Below are 13,366 nucleotides of genomic sequence, written 5' to 3' on the forward strand. Positions count from 1 at the left end.
AATTGGCTATCGAAGGAAGAAGAGAGGTAGAGAGGTGGCACCAACCGGATCTGGGCTAGGGAGGTTATTGGAGAAGAAGCCGCTCGGCAACCCCGCCGTCTCTACCGCGGCTACTCCACCGGGTGACCGCCGCACTACTCCTCTGCCCGCGACCTTACCGCCTGCGCCACCGGTCCTCCTCCGCTTGGCGACCGCCCGCAACCCCGCCGTTCCTCCGCCCGATGACCGCACGTCGCCCCTCCTCGTCCTCCCCATCAGTAGAATAGAAGAGATGATGAGGGGTAGAATAGAAGAGAGGAAGATAAATGTAAATGATATAAATGTGATAGTTGAAAGATACAATAAAATATATATGGATGATCTGTTGGAGTGGGAAAAAATATAGAGTGAGAATCTTTTTGGATGAATCTAAATGTGAATATAGGGGATGAAATTTGGATGAGCTCCTAGGATGCTCTTAGTCCCCTTATATCTTGTTAGATCAAAAGTTGTACCCATTACTACTCGTATGCGTGATCAGTTTTTTGCCATAGACCGGTCTTCTGAAGTTTGGGGAGGTGTCTCTCTTGGTCTTGGTCACAGTCCTCTGATACTTGGAAAATGTATTTGATGGAGTTCTGAGTGACTACTTATGTTTATCTATTCCATTGTTTTTAAAATAAGAATGTATCTTGAAAGTAGTTTGAGTGACCAGTAGTATTATATTTACTTACATTGTGTTTGAAGGAACCAAGATGCAACGGGAAGTAGGTCGTGGTGGAAGCGTCCTTTACGTATGTGTAGTGCGGTTGTTTGGTTTGTTACAAATGCTAACCATACAAGAGAATTGGCAATACCGACAGAATGAAACATTCATGCTTGTTGTTATGAAAAAAAATGTAGTACTAAAACTTTGGCAACAGTGGAATGATCCTGCTTTATTGAAAATTTCAGCCTATCTATATTTGGAAGAGTTCATGTTGGCAATTATCCAAACAAGCTCTTAGTTCAGTGGCGATTGCTAAAAGTGTGCACTTTGGTCTCGCTGTGTTAGGCTTGGCAGTTGGCACTGCAACAACCCTGCCAAAGTTAACTAGAGCCTTATTATTATTATTATTATTATTATTGTTATTTTGAAAGGCCCCTCAAAACCAGGTTGAAAACCCTATCGGGAAGTTCAATTTCCTTGAAATTCCTGACTGAAACTTCCTATCCTGGACATGAATGAAAGTGTCCTTAAATATTTTGAACTGGTAACCTAAGGTCATGTTTAGTTCCTAAAATAAAAATTTTCACGCTGTCACATCAGGTCTGTTTAGATTATAGCTAAAATAAACCTGACCAAGTTTTGGCAATGCCAAAATTTTGGCAATAAATTTTGGCAAGATAGCAATATTGCCAAAATTTCAGCAGGATTTCTTATGTATTAACTAAATTTGGCAACAAAGTAAACATAGATTTTTTTGGTAACTTAAATAAAATAGTATGGTTGAAAATGTCATCAAAGTGAAAAAACCCTTCGAATGTTTGGACATATGCATGAAGTATTAAATGTAGAAAAAACCAATTACATAGATTACGTGTAAATTGCGAGACGAGTCTTTTAAGCCTAATTGCGCAATTACACAGATTGCGTGTAAATTGCGAGACGAGTCTTTTAAGCCTAATTGCGCAATGATTTGACAATATGGTGCTACAGTAAACATTTACTAATGATATATTAATTAGGCTTAATAATTTTATCTTGTAATTTTCTGGCGGAATCTATAATTTGTTTTGTTATTAGACTACGTTTAATACTTTAAATGCGTGTCCATATATCCAATGCGACATCTAAACCCAAAAAAAAAATTTCCAACTAAAGAAGGACTAAATTCGAATTGCCTGTAGCTCCTTGGAACAAAAAAAAAAGTTGATTTCGTCTTGAGTTGAAAGCTGGAAGAACTGTATGCTGTTGAAAGTTGTGGCTTGTAGCTGAAAGTTGGAACTGAGGATGATGCTGCTCAAAGCCAGTAAAGGATGTGGATGGATGGATAGAGGCATCAAAGATGAGGAAGAAGGGCCAACCACGGCACAAAGAAGTACACCACCATCCAGGGAATCTATGTACTATTGTTTCGTTTTCCAATAAGACCTAACTAAGCTGTACAGGAAAAAACAATTCTAATTATAAATCTAGGCACGTATATATCTAAATTCATAACTAGAATTGAGCCTTTTACGAGACGGATAGGTGTATATATATATATATATATGTATGTATGTATGTGTGTGTTTCATAGCAACACCATTTTTTTTATTTACTACACCCTAGGCCTGTTCTGCAGGCGGATGCAGCAATCAAGGTTTATAATACAACGCGGTTATCACGTGCGGTAATCTTTTTAGTTTTTGAAACCACGGTATACCTTACGATAATTGTCATACTGTTGGGTGGCGATAACCCCATCCTAAACGGTTTGGTGAACCCTGGCTGCAATTGTAGTTGTGCTTCTGGCTTGGTGTTTGCAGGCTTTGAGCACTATTCGTATTTGCTGCGACAGCCAAGTAGCCCAGCAACCCCCTTTGATTTTAAATGTAAATTCTTTATCTTTTTTAAAGGTATCCTCAATGTAAGTCATTTTAGAACTCAGACGTTTGTTTTAACTTTTAACTATGATTTCATATTTTCCATGAAAATTTAAATGCTCGTTTTTCACAGTCAAATGATTTATCTTTATCAATGCAATATGCAGGGTGGCCGAAATCTTTTGAGTTGTTTTCTTAATTCTTATAATATGTCTATAAAACGACTTAAATTTTGGAAAAGAGAGCGTAATAGCCCCCGAGGCCCCGATTGAAAATTGTAGTTAATTCGAAAAGAGAAATTAGAGTCGAAAAATATATAGCAAAAGAAAAAAAAAAGAGAAAAGGCTAGCCCTTGAAACAGTCCAACACTCAAGGGCTTTTGTTTCCTTTTGTTGGATGGGGACTCATCCTAGCCCATCCAACCTTGAATAGTCCATTCATTTCCTGACGTGGGCCAGGAAATTGAAAAAAATAGCAGCCCAAACAAAATGGGCCTACAAGTTAATGGGCCGAAGTTCCAGCTCATCCAGAAGGCCCAGTTTGTACTGTCTAATTAATGGGCCGTGTTTTACTGGGTTAACAAGGCCCACGCTCTCTACCCTTCACGTCTCCCTTCATCTCCCACCCACGCCGCCGCCGCCGAAAATCCTCGAAATTAATTCCTCGCCGCGCGGTGGAATTCGAAATTCGCCCAAAACCCCCGCGTCGCCCGCGAAAATTTCCCTCCAAAACCTCCGCGCGCTCCTCCCAAACCGACATAAATTCTACAGCGAGGAAGGGGGAGAGAGAGGGAGAGAGAGCGGACGCGAGGCAGCCGAACCACCAACGCGAGCGAGAGAGGGAGAGGGAGAGGAGGAGGAGGAGGAGGAGCAATGGCGGGGAAGGGAGGGAAGGGGCTGCTCGCGGCGAAGACGACGGCGGCGAAGGCCGCCGCCGACAAGGACAAGGACCGCAAGAAGGCGCCCGTATCCCGCTCCTCCCGCGCCGGGATCCAGGTTCTCTCTCTCCCTTCCCCGACGCGCCTCTCGCGACGGTTCATCTTTTTCTTGGTTGTTCTCGGCTGCGGTTGCGGAAATCTGGATGGTTTTAGGCGGTTTCTTGGCTGCGTTTTGGTAGATCTGGTGGTTCCGCGTCGATTCTGTTCTTAGCTTCGTTAGCAGATTCAATTTCAGACGAGTGCATTAGCAAAACGCTCTAGTTCTTGCCAGATTTACTGTTCATCTTTGTCGCCTTCGTGAATTCCCCCCAATTTTTCGCGCAAATCCACCCCGTGTTGTTCCAGTTCTTTATCCGAAAGCTTCACTAGTTCTTGCACAACTGCGTACTCACTGATGCTTGTTTTCTTGGGGGCAATGGCGGATGCAGTTCCCGGTGGGGCGTATCCACAGGCAGCTGAAGGGGAGGGTGTCGGCGAACGGCCGCGTGGGGGCGACGGCGGCGGTGTACACGGCGGCGATCCTCGAGTACCTGACGGCGGAGGTCCTGGAGCTCGCCGGCAACGCCAGCAAGGACCTCAAGGTGAAGCGCATCACCCCGCGCCACCTGCAGCTCGCCATCCGCGGGGATGAGGAGCTCGACACCCTCATCAAGGGCACCATAGCCGGCGGCGGCGTCATCCCGCACATCCACAAGTCCCTCATCAACAAGACCGCCAAGGAGTAGGAGAGGCAGCGGCGGCTATGTGTTCTTGGAAGTTTTCTATGACTTCTCTGCTAGGGGATTAGTGAGAAAAAAATCCCAGTTATCTTTTCACTAGTAGTCTTAATCATTTAGGACTTGTTGTTATGGTGATTACCTGAATTAGGTGTTCCTGAATCTGTGTAATGGCTGGCTAAACCTTTGGTAATTTGGTGGTAGGGCTGAAGACTTGACTTGCAGCAGCTTGGTGTAGTTGTGATCTGAAACTGCTTATATTTTTCTCTCTGTTGGGTGACTAGCTAATGCTTGGTTGTTACTTGTTGATGACAGTGCTTGCTTGTGATGTTGTGATGGTTTGCTATCTGACTATCTGAGGCTGCATCTGTTTAAGCTCATTCAGAAGAACTGGATGTATGGTTTAGTGTCATTTATGATCAGGTTTCAAGAGCTTTGCTACTGCTGTCCAGTCAAGTTTGTTGATCACTTACTGACCTTTGCTTTTGTAGATGTCATAGTGATTTGATTGATTCTGGGACTTGCACTCCAGGATGCATCAGAACAGGTGGTTGTGGAATTTCCTTTTTGTTTATACTATGTGTGGAACATCGAAATTTTATAGGATATCTACAAGAATATTATACTCCATCCCATAATATAAGGGATTTGGGGAGGATGTGACGTAGATTCGTTGTCTTAGGATGTATTACATTCACCCAAAATCCCTTATGTTATGGGACAGAGGAAGTAGGAAACACTCAATTCTCCTAGGAAATGGGAGAATTGTGTTCTAAATGGGCCTATTTATGTTCAGCTGTCTTCAATTTTCATACTGGTGATAGGTTGATAGCCTAATGTGTTATTGCCTTATTTTTCATTTGTTTCACTTTGTGTTTGATGTTCTCTGTATGGTTGTTGCACCTGTCAATCCCAGGTAAGTTGTATAGCCAATCTGTTACAGTACCTGTGAATCTCTGAACTTGCATTTCCAACTGTGTGACAGGCAAGATCAGCAACAGTCGTTTGGGAATGTGATGTATTGTTGTGATTTGTTTTATTTTCAAGGAATTTTACATCCTATAGGTTGGTGGAAATTGGCTTGGTTCAACAAAAGTTGCCAAGTTAAGATCTTTTTAGATGGTTCTTCAGATAATCAGATTAGACCAGTTCATTGTTTTAGATCAGCATGGACAGGAAATTCAGACTTTTTTTGTGCTCAGTACACAACCTTGTCTTCAGCACTACTATAAAAAATATGCATCCTAAGTAAATTTACTTAGACTTCATCTACATTACTCTGTCAAAAGCTTCTCAAAGAATGAACTTTACTTCCCCTTAACTTCTCATTCCCAAGAAACTGCTGGGTAAATATAAGAAGGACGTTTAAACTAAACTAGAAGTAATTTTTTGACGGTGTCAGGAGAGAGTTCTCATTACTGGTTAATCTGAGAAGGACGTGAAAACTAAATTATTCAGGTCAATTTTTTTTTTACCGTGCAGTGAGAGAGACCTCGCAATGGAAACTTGCAAAGAAGCTAGGAGCAGTTGCCACCCACACTGCAGAATTTTTCAAAAGTAATGTAAGTAAAATCACAAACAAATGTCTCTTTAGTTTGGTATAAGCAAAGGCGAAACCCCATTCTCACAGAAAAGGATAGTTCTCTGGAAGAAACATACAGGAAATTCACTTAACTTTCTTTCTTGTATTACAGGTCTATAAAAACAACCTGATCCCAGCGCTGAGCATATCAGCATATGTAATGACCGAATGAACCATGTTTTGAGTCACAAGCTTGCAATACCTAACGATCCGATTCTCCTGCCGAACATTTGGTAGAAACGTTGTTACTGAGTGACAGCAAGAACCGCATTTGGGAACAAAAGTTTCTTATCATATTACGTGGGGGATGTCATTTACACCCTGTTACAACATATACGAAAGTGCAATTTACTCTCTTTTTTGTTGACGTGTTGCAACTGGCGATAGAAAGAAGTGGCACTGAAACTTGCAAAGACGGAGCAGCACGCTGTAAAATTTTCAAAAAAAGTTGATTCCATATGAACAAAATGTAAGTACATTCACGAGCCATTGTTTCTTCAGTGTGGTATAAGTTGATTCCATATGAACAAAAGGCGAAACCCATTCTGACAGAAATGGAGAGTTCTTTGAAGGAAACGTCCAGGAAATTCTGTAACATTCTTTCTGAGTTCAAGTCTAAAAATAACCTGGTCCTTGCGCTCAGCATCTGGAGCAAACTATCTTTTGTGACTCATCACAACTTACGATACCTAACTATCCGATCCTCATCTCCTGCCGAACATTGGGAAGAGTCGTTATTTATGAGTGACAACAAGAATTCGGAGTTTGCAACAACCAAAGTTTCTTGGTTCTGACAACGACTGCCAAAAACACATACTTGATGCATGCTGCTAGCCTGTTTGAAATTCAGGTTTCCATCTGAATCAGATATTCAGAGGCCGGCCTGTGTGTTTAGTTCACACCAAAATTAGAAGTTTGATTGAAATTGGAACAATGTGACGAAAAAATCGAAAGTTTGTATGTGTAGGAAAGTTTTGATGTAATAGAAAAGTTGGGAGTTTGAATAAAAAGTTTGGAACTAAACTCGGCCTAAATCATTTGACAGAGCACATATCTGCACTTTGAGGTTAGGGTTGCATTCACATAATTCTGCATTTTTCAGATCATGGAAGAGATAGAGCAAATTCCAACTTATTATCATTATGCATCGTGAGATACACGTAGCCGCACGCACGCGCCTTGTCCTTTATGAAATTCTGTGTCACAAATCTGAGTATTGTCAGTTGTCACGCCTGATGACAAAATGGCAAATGGCATATCGTAAAGCCTTGTTCGTTTAATAACTCCTATGAGAAAGGGATTAGGCGAGAGATTAGACGGACAAGACCTAAAAGAGAAAAGATATGAGTAATATTGATGAACCAAACAAATCATATATCATATTATATATGGCAAATAACAAGATGGTATAATATCTCCAAAAGAATGGCCTAAGCTACCGACAAAAATCCGAAAATATGAACAGTGGTAAGCGTTGATAGTTATGTCGATCTTCTCCTCCTCCTCGCCGTGATGATCTCGTGGAACGGCCGCTCCGGCACCGGGATGCACTTGACGGCCCACCCGATGGGCCACGACACGGCGGCGATGCCGACGCAGGCGCCCCACTGCCCCCACCCCAGCCTCTCCGTTCCGGCGAACTTGGTCAGCAACTCCACCATCACCACCTGCAGCGCCACCGTGACGGCGACGATGCCCAGGAACATCCTGTTCCGGTGCACGCCGGCGAACACGTTCCTCCTCTCGATCTCCCTCGCGTTGAACTCGTTGAACACCTGGCACAGCACGAACGCGTTGAAGATCATCGTCCCGTTCGCCCTCTCGCCGGCGCCGGCGCCGCCGAAGCCGCGGTACTGGAGCGCCAGCAGCACGGCCACCTGGTACGCCGCCTGCGCCGCCAGGTTGCGCCACATGGCGTTGCTGATCAGCGGCGCGGTGCGGCCGATGGGCGGGCGGCGCATCAGCCCCTTGGTCGGCGTGTCCGTGGCGAGCGCCAGCGCGCCCATGGTGTCCATGATCAGGTTCACCCACAGCAGCTGCACCGTGGTCAGCGGCATCCTGCCCGTGGTCACCGCCGACACGAAGTTGATGACGAGCGCCGCGACGTTGACGGTGAGCTGGAACTGGATGAACTTCTGGATGTTGTTGTACACGCAGCGGCCCCACCGTGTCGCCGTCACCACCGTGTCGAAGTTGTCGTTGAGGATGACGATGTCGGAGCTCTCCTTGGCGACCTCGGTGCCCTGGACTCCCATGGAGAGGCCCACGTCGGCTTCTTTCAGCGCCGGCGCGTCGTTCGTGCCGTCGCCGGTGACGGCCACCACGTGGCCCTTCTGCTTCAGGCGCTGGACGAGCACCAGCTTGTCGAGTGGCAGCGACCGCGCCATGACGCGGATGTTGTCGACGATGGCGAGCTGCTCCTGCTCCGACATGGCGCGGAACTCGTGCCCCTCGATCACGACGCCGGCGGCGTCGTCGTCGTTGCCGGAGATGATGCCGCATTCCTTGGCGATGGCGCGAGCCGTGAGGACGTTGTCGCCGGTGACCATCTTGACGGCGATGCCTGCTTTGGTGCAAGCTTCGATGGCGGATTTTACCTCTGGTCTGCACGGGTCTTTCAGTCCGACGAAGCCCAGCAATGTCAGCCCCTCGTCGTCGATCTTGGCGTTGTCGCTGTCGCCGCCGTCGACGACTTGCTTGTAGGCGAACGCGATGCAGCGGAGGCTCGCCGCCGCCATGTCGTTGATCACCTGCTCGAGCTTCCTCCTCTGCTCCACGCCGAGCTCGCGCGCGGCGCCGTCTGCGCCGACGTACACGGTGCACCTCGCGAGCACCATCTCGGCGGCGCCTTTCCAGTGCGCGGTCACCGCGCCGGTGGCGGCGTCGCGGAGCATCACGCCGCTGCGCTTCTTGTCGGAGTTGAACGCCTCGACGCGCACCACCTTGCATTTCCTCTTGAGCGCGTCGGCGTCCATGGCGAGCTCCTCCACCGCCCACGACAGCAGCGCCTTCTCCGTCGGGCTGCCGGTGATCTCCGGCGGCAACACGTTGTCCGGCTTGTACACGCTGCCCGTGGTGTTCAGCCCGGCGCCCTGGCAGAGCAACCTCACGACGCCGCCGTTCACCGCCGCGGCGGATCTTGGCCGGTCGGCGCCGACCCAGAACTCCGTCACCTTCATCTGGTTCAGCGTCAGCGTCCCGGTCTTGTCGGTGCAGATGGCGGTGACCGAGCCCATCGTCTCGCACGCCGACAGCCGCCGCACCAGCGCGTTCTCCCTCACCATCCTCTTCATGGAGAAGGCCAGCGTCAATGTCACGGCGAGCGGGAGGCCCTCGGGGATGGCGACGACGATGATGGTGACGGCTTGCTGGAAGATGCTGACGAGGCCGCTGAACACGGCGTTGAAGGTGACATTCCTCTTGTCGAACAGCGCGTTGCCCTGCTCGTCCCTGGTGCTGCCGGTGAAGTGCCTCGCCGTGAGCACGGCGAAGACGAGCACCGCGACGGCGATGCCGACCTTGCCGATGCTGGAGGTGAGCCCCTCGAGGCGCTCCTGGAGCGGCGTCGGGTCGGTGTTCTCCCTGGTGATGGTGCGCATCATCTCGCCCCACGCCGTGTCCGTCCCGACGGCGGTGACCACCATCTTGCCGTAGCCGTCGACAACCTTGACGCCGGAGGCGAGGAAGGGGCTCTTGACGGCGTCGACCTCGACGGGGTGCGGCTCGCCGGTCATGCTCGACTCGTCGACCTGCAGCGCGTGGCCATCCAGGAACACGCCGTCGGCGGGGACGACGTCGCCGATCTTGAGCACCACCACGTCGCCGACGACGACGTCGAATATGGACACCTCCTGGCGCCGCGCGGCGCGGACGACGCTGACCATGATGTTCTCGGACTCCCGTGCCAGCTTGTCGAACCGCTTGCCCTGGCTGTGGTTGCTGACGGCGGAGACCGCGGCGACGAGGAACACGGCGAGGAAGATGCTGACGCCGTCGTACCAGCCGTCCTTGATGCCGTGCTCCTTGATGCCGAAGGCGAGGGAGACGGCGGCGCAGACGAGGAGCACGATGAGGAAGACGTCGGCGAGCGCGTCCCACACGTGGCGGAAGAACCCCTTGGGCTTGGGCTTCGGGTAGGTGTTCGATCCGAACGCCTTCTTGCGGCGCGCCACGTCGGCATCGTCGCCGCGGATGCCGCGCTCCGCGCCGGACGCCAGCACCGCCGCGACGCCGGCGCCGCCGCCCAGAAGGCGGAAGCAGTCCTCCCGCTTGTTCTTGACGAGTCCCTTGAACGACTCATCATCTGCGGCGACAGTGAACGCCACGGGTGCCTCGCCGTCGCCGCCGGATGAGACGTCCAGCTCGCCTTCGTCGTGCACTTTGATCTCGACATAGGAGGGGTTCCGGCGCATGATGCCGGCGGCGGCGGAGAGGACGCCGAGGCGCAGAAGCCTGTGACACCCCCTGATGACGTTGGTGGCTTTCCGCCATTGCTTCTCCGGCCTCCACGCCTCTCTCGACGTCGACGTCGACGGCGAGCACCGCCGCCCGGAGCCGATGAAGTAGTCAGCGCACTCCATCCAGTACCCGATCCTGATCGATCAGGCGCTGCCGAATCAAGCGACCAACAAAGATGAATGGATCAAACTACTCACAATTTCGAGAAACACAAGCGATTACTCTCAAAGAAAATGGTCCAAGGATTTGCTGAATTGGTGCGAAACTGAATTGAATTGGTGGTGGAAGGATGGATTCCTATATGCCCCCTATATATATCACGGTTTAACAGAAGCTACCAAGAAGCTGCGAGGAAATCTGTAATGGAAATAACCTCCACTATTATTACTATGTCTGTTACAAAGATCAACCGTTTGTGAGTTAAAAATAGAAATTGTTGAACAGAATAAGGTTAGTAATTGGGAGGGAAGGTAACCAAGAGAAGTAACTAGAGGTAAATTTACCGTGTGTATTTTATTTACCATTTCATACAACCGTGTTTAGTACCATTTCGATCCAAATTATATTTAGCGCATTAAGAAAGGTAACTACGGGGTTTAAGGGTTTGACCAGAGAGATATCCAAAATTTAATCCCCTAAATCTTATTTTAGGAAATCTGTAATGGAAATTTAAAGTACGATAATACCCTTCCCTCACCGAGATAGTCCATCTTTAAAATCCCATCTTGAAAATCTACTAACATAATCTTTACGCACGGATTGAGAACGTAGACTCTCCTAATGTGCAGAACTAAAAAAACTGAAGCTGGGAATTCTAAGGGATCGTTCGACAGGCCGGCTACGGGGGTTGCGCACAGTGAATGTGGCACTATTCATGTTGGCTGCGGGGCAACCGCGAAAGCATTCAGCATCTGAGCATGGCAACTGTTGGATTTGATTTATTAGAAATCCTCAATTTTGGGATTAGTATTTTGAGATTCTGTTGGTCATGCATTTACATTCTCGGCCAAAACTTACTGGTTTTCGTAAGATATTGACATCTCAATCTCGATTAGAAATTTAAGGTTTTTTGGGACAAAATCATATATTCAGATCGAATTGAAAAATACTGTTCCTGTCATTTTTTCTGAAAAAATACTGGAAAATTTAAAAACAACTATTAATACTATGGTTTTTGTAAAACTTTTTTTTTGAGTGGAAAGTTTTTGTAGAACTAAGTGGCATACGTACACGATTTTTTTTTTTTACAAAAAATGATACTTCCTCCGTTTCACAATGTAAGTCATTCTAGCATAATTCATATATATGTCTATATTCATTAGCATCAATATGAATATGGGATATGCTAGAATGTCTTACATTGTGAAATGGATGGAGTATTGAATATTCTTTTCCATATTATTCCACACTTTCCTATTGGATTTTGAAGCAACCGATCGAATTTCGAGCAATAAATCCCCTGAAAAACCTTAGCCAGCTTAGCTGGTTTTATATTTCAGAAGATAAGCACTGTACAAATGCCACCAATGGTGACAAGGGGAAAGACAGGGGGGAGGAGAGCAGAAAAAAGGAAAATTACAACAAAGGATGAGAGGTTAAGGCGCTATTCTCGCAAGATATTTTGCCCCATATGCCGACCATGTATGTATTTCGTCCATTATTCTTGCCGTTAGTTGAGGGATTTGAAGTTCTTTATCTTTGAAAACTCGCCTGTTCCTCTCGCACCAGATTTCCCAACTCAAGAGCATGTGCAGTGACTGCATCCCCTTACTTTGACATTTGCTTTGTTGCTTTGTTCTTGATTCCCACCAGTCAACTAGACTCTCGTCCGGATTGTGCACCGGGAAGGGTTGGTTGTGGTTCATCCTAGCCATTATTTTGTCCCAAATTTCTCGCGTGAATGGACAATCCTTGAATAAATGTTGCGCCGTCTCCAAGTTCCTGTAGTAGAGTTGGCAAAAGTAGTTATTGGGTCATTGTCGGAGTTGCAAGCGGTCGGATGTCCATATCCTGTTTTGCAGGACAAGCCATGCAAAGTTTTTGCATTTGGATGGCGCCCATGTCTTCCAAATCAAGGTGGCGGCCCTTGAGTCTTCTCTACTGGCGAATTGGGCTAAATAAGCCGATTTTGCTGTGTATTTACCGGTATTTGTCCATCTCCAAATGATGGTGTCTTCAACTCCTTCCTCTAGGTTTGTCTCATTATCCCAGATAAGGCGGAACACTACGAAGAATTCTCGGATCAGTGGCATGGACAGCTCATGCCTAATATCCTCAATCCATTTGTCATTGGTTAACACATCCTGAACCAAGCGTTGCTTTCCTTTAGAGTGGTTGAAAAGCGCTGGCGCTAGGTATTTCAGCGGCTGGTGGCTAATCCAGTTGGATGTCCAAAATTTTGCCTTCCGCCCATTACCGATTGTTACCTTTGTTGCGGCCGCGAAGATTTGCTCATCTAACTCATCGCAGGGGGGTGTTGTCCCAACCCAAGGTTTGTCAGGGCACTCCCACTCAAACCATAGCCAACGGAGTCTGAAAGCTCTCGCGAATTTATCAAGGTCCAACACGCCTAGTCCTCCCATGTTTATTGGGGAGCATACTTTTTTCCAATTCACTTTGCACTTCCCCCCGCTAATCTCTTGATCGCCGGCCCAGAGGAATTTCTTCCTAATCTTGTCCATGTCTGTGAGGAACTATTTAGGCGGCTTTAAAGCGGTAAGGAAGTAGGTTGGTATGGAGCTGAGAACAGACGTGACTAGCGTCTTCCGCCCTGATTGCTGGATTAACTTCCCTTTCCATCCCGCTAACCTTGATTGCAACTTGTCCATCACCGGTTGCAAGTGTATTCTCTTGATGCAACATGGGGTGAGCGGCAATCCCAAATATGTTATGGGAAAATTGCGCCGCTGTCCATTGAAATTTTCCAACACCTCGGACAGGTTCTGCTCTGCGCATTTGATGGGCATGACCGAGCTCTTGTGCAGATTCACTTGAAGGCCTGTGGCCTTGCCGAAGAACTTGAGGATGCTAATCAAGTTGTTGACATCATTCCTGATCAGATTTATAAAGATCGCTGCATCATCAGCATATAAGGATATTCTGAACCGCGCTGTTCGGTTTGATAAC

The 13,366-nt window shown here is 47.5% G+C and overlaps 2 protein-coding genes across 2 annotated transcripts; one reads left to right on the top strand and one right to left on the bottom strand.

Annotated features, from left to right (window-relative positions):
- The first annotated feature begins 3,242 nt into the window (after positions 1 to 3,242).
- On the top strand, positions 3,243 to 4,488 carry LOC127752742 (probable histone H2A variant 2). Its single transcript, XM_052278145.1, has 2 exons — positions 3,243 to 3,542; positions 3,913 to 4,488. The coding sequence occupies exons 1-2, from the start codon at positions 3,420 to 3,422 to the stop codon at positions 4,207 to 4,209; spliced, it is 420 nt and encodes a 139-aa protein (XP_052134105.1). The 5' UTR covers positions 3,243 to 3,419; the 3' UTR covers positions 4,210 to 4,488.
- A 2,638-nt stretch (positions 4,489 to 7,126) lies between these two features.
- LOC127752741 (calcium-transporting ATPase 7, plasma membrane-type) lies at positions 7,127 to 10,541 on the bottom strand. The gene has a single exon (XM_052278144.1). It carries the CDS (start codon positions 10,360 to 10,362, stop codon positions 7,264 to 7,266), a length of 3,099 nt encoding a protein of 1,032 aa, XP_052134104.1. The 5' UTR covers positions 10,363 to 10,541; the 3' UTR covers positions 7,127 to 7,263.
- Positions 10,542 to 13,366: the final 2,825 nt, after the last annotated feature.

The sequence above is a fragment of the Oryza glaberrima genome, chromosome 10 (assembly GCF_000147395.1).
Source record: "Oryza glaberrima chromosome 10, OglaRS2, whole genome shotgun sequence".
NCBI classification, from domain to species: domain Eukaryota; kingdom Viridiplantae; phylum Streptophyta; class Magnoliopsida; order Poales; family Poaceae; genus Oryza; species Oryza glaberrima.

What these genes read in the sequence shown, in the direction of transcription:
- LOC127752742 (XM_052278145.1), top strand. Translation starts at nt 3,420, where the DNA reads ATGGCGGGGAAGGGAGGGAAGGGGCTGCTCGCGGCGAAGACGACGGCG. An exon ending in CCTCCCGCGCCGGGATCCAG is followed by an intron (nt 3,543 to 3,912) that starts GTTCTCTCTCTC and finishes TGGCGGATGCAG; the next exon opens with TTCCCGGTGGGGCGTATCCA.
- LOC127752741 (XM_052278144.1), bottom strand. Translation starts at nt 10,362, where the DNA reads ATGGAGTGCGCTGACTACTTCATCGGCTCCGGGCGGCGGTGCTCGCCG.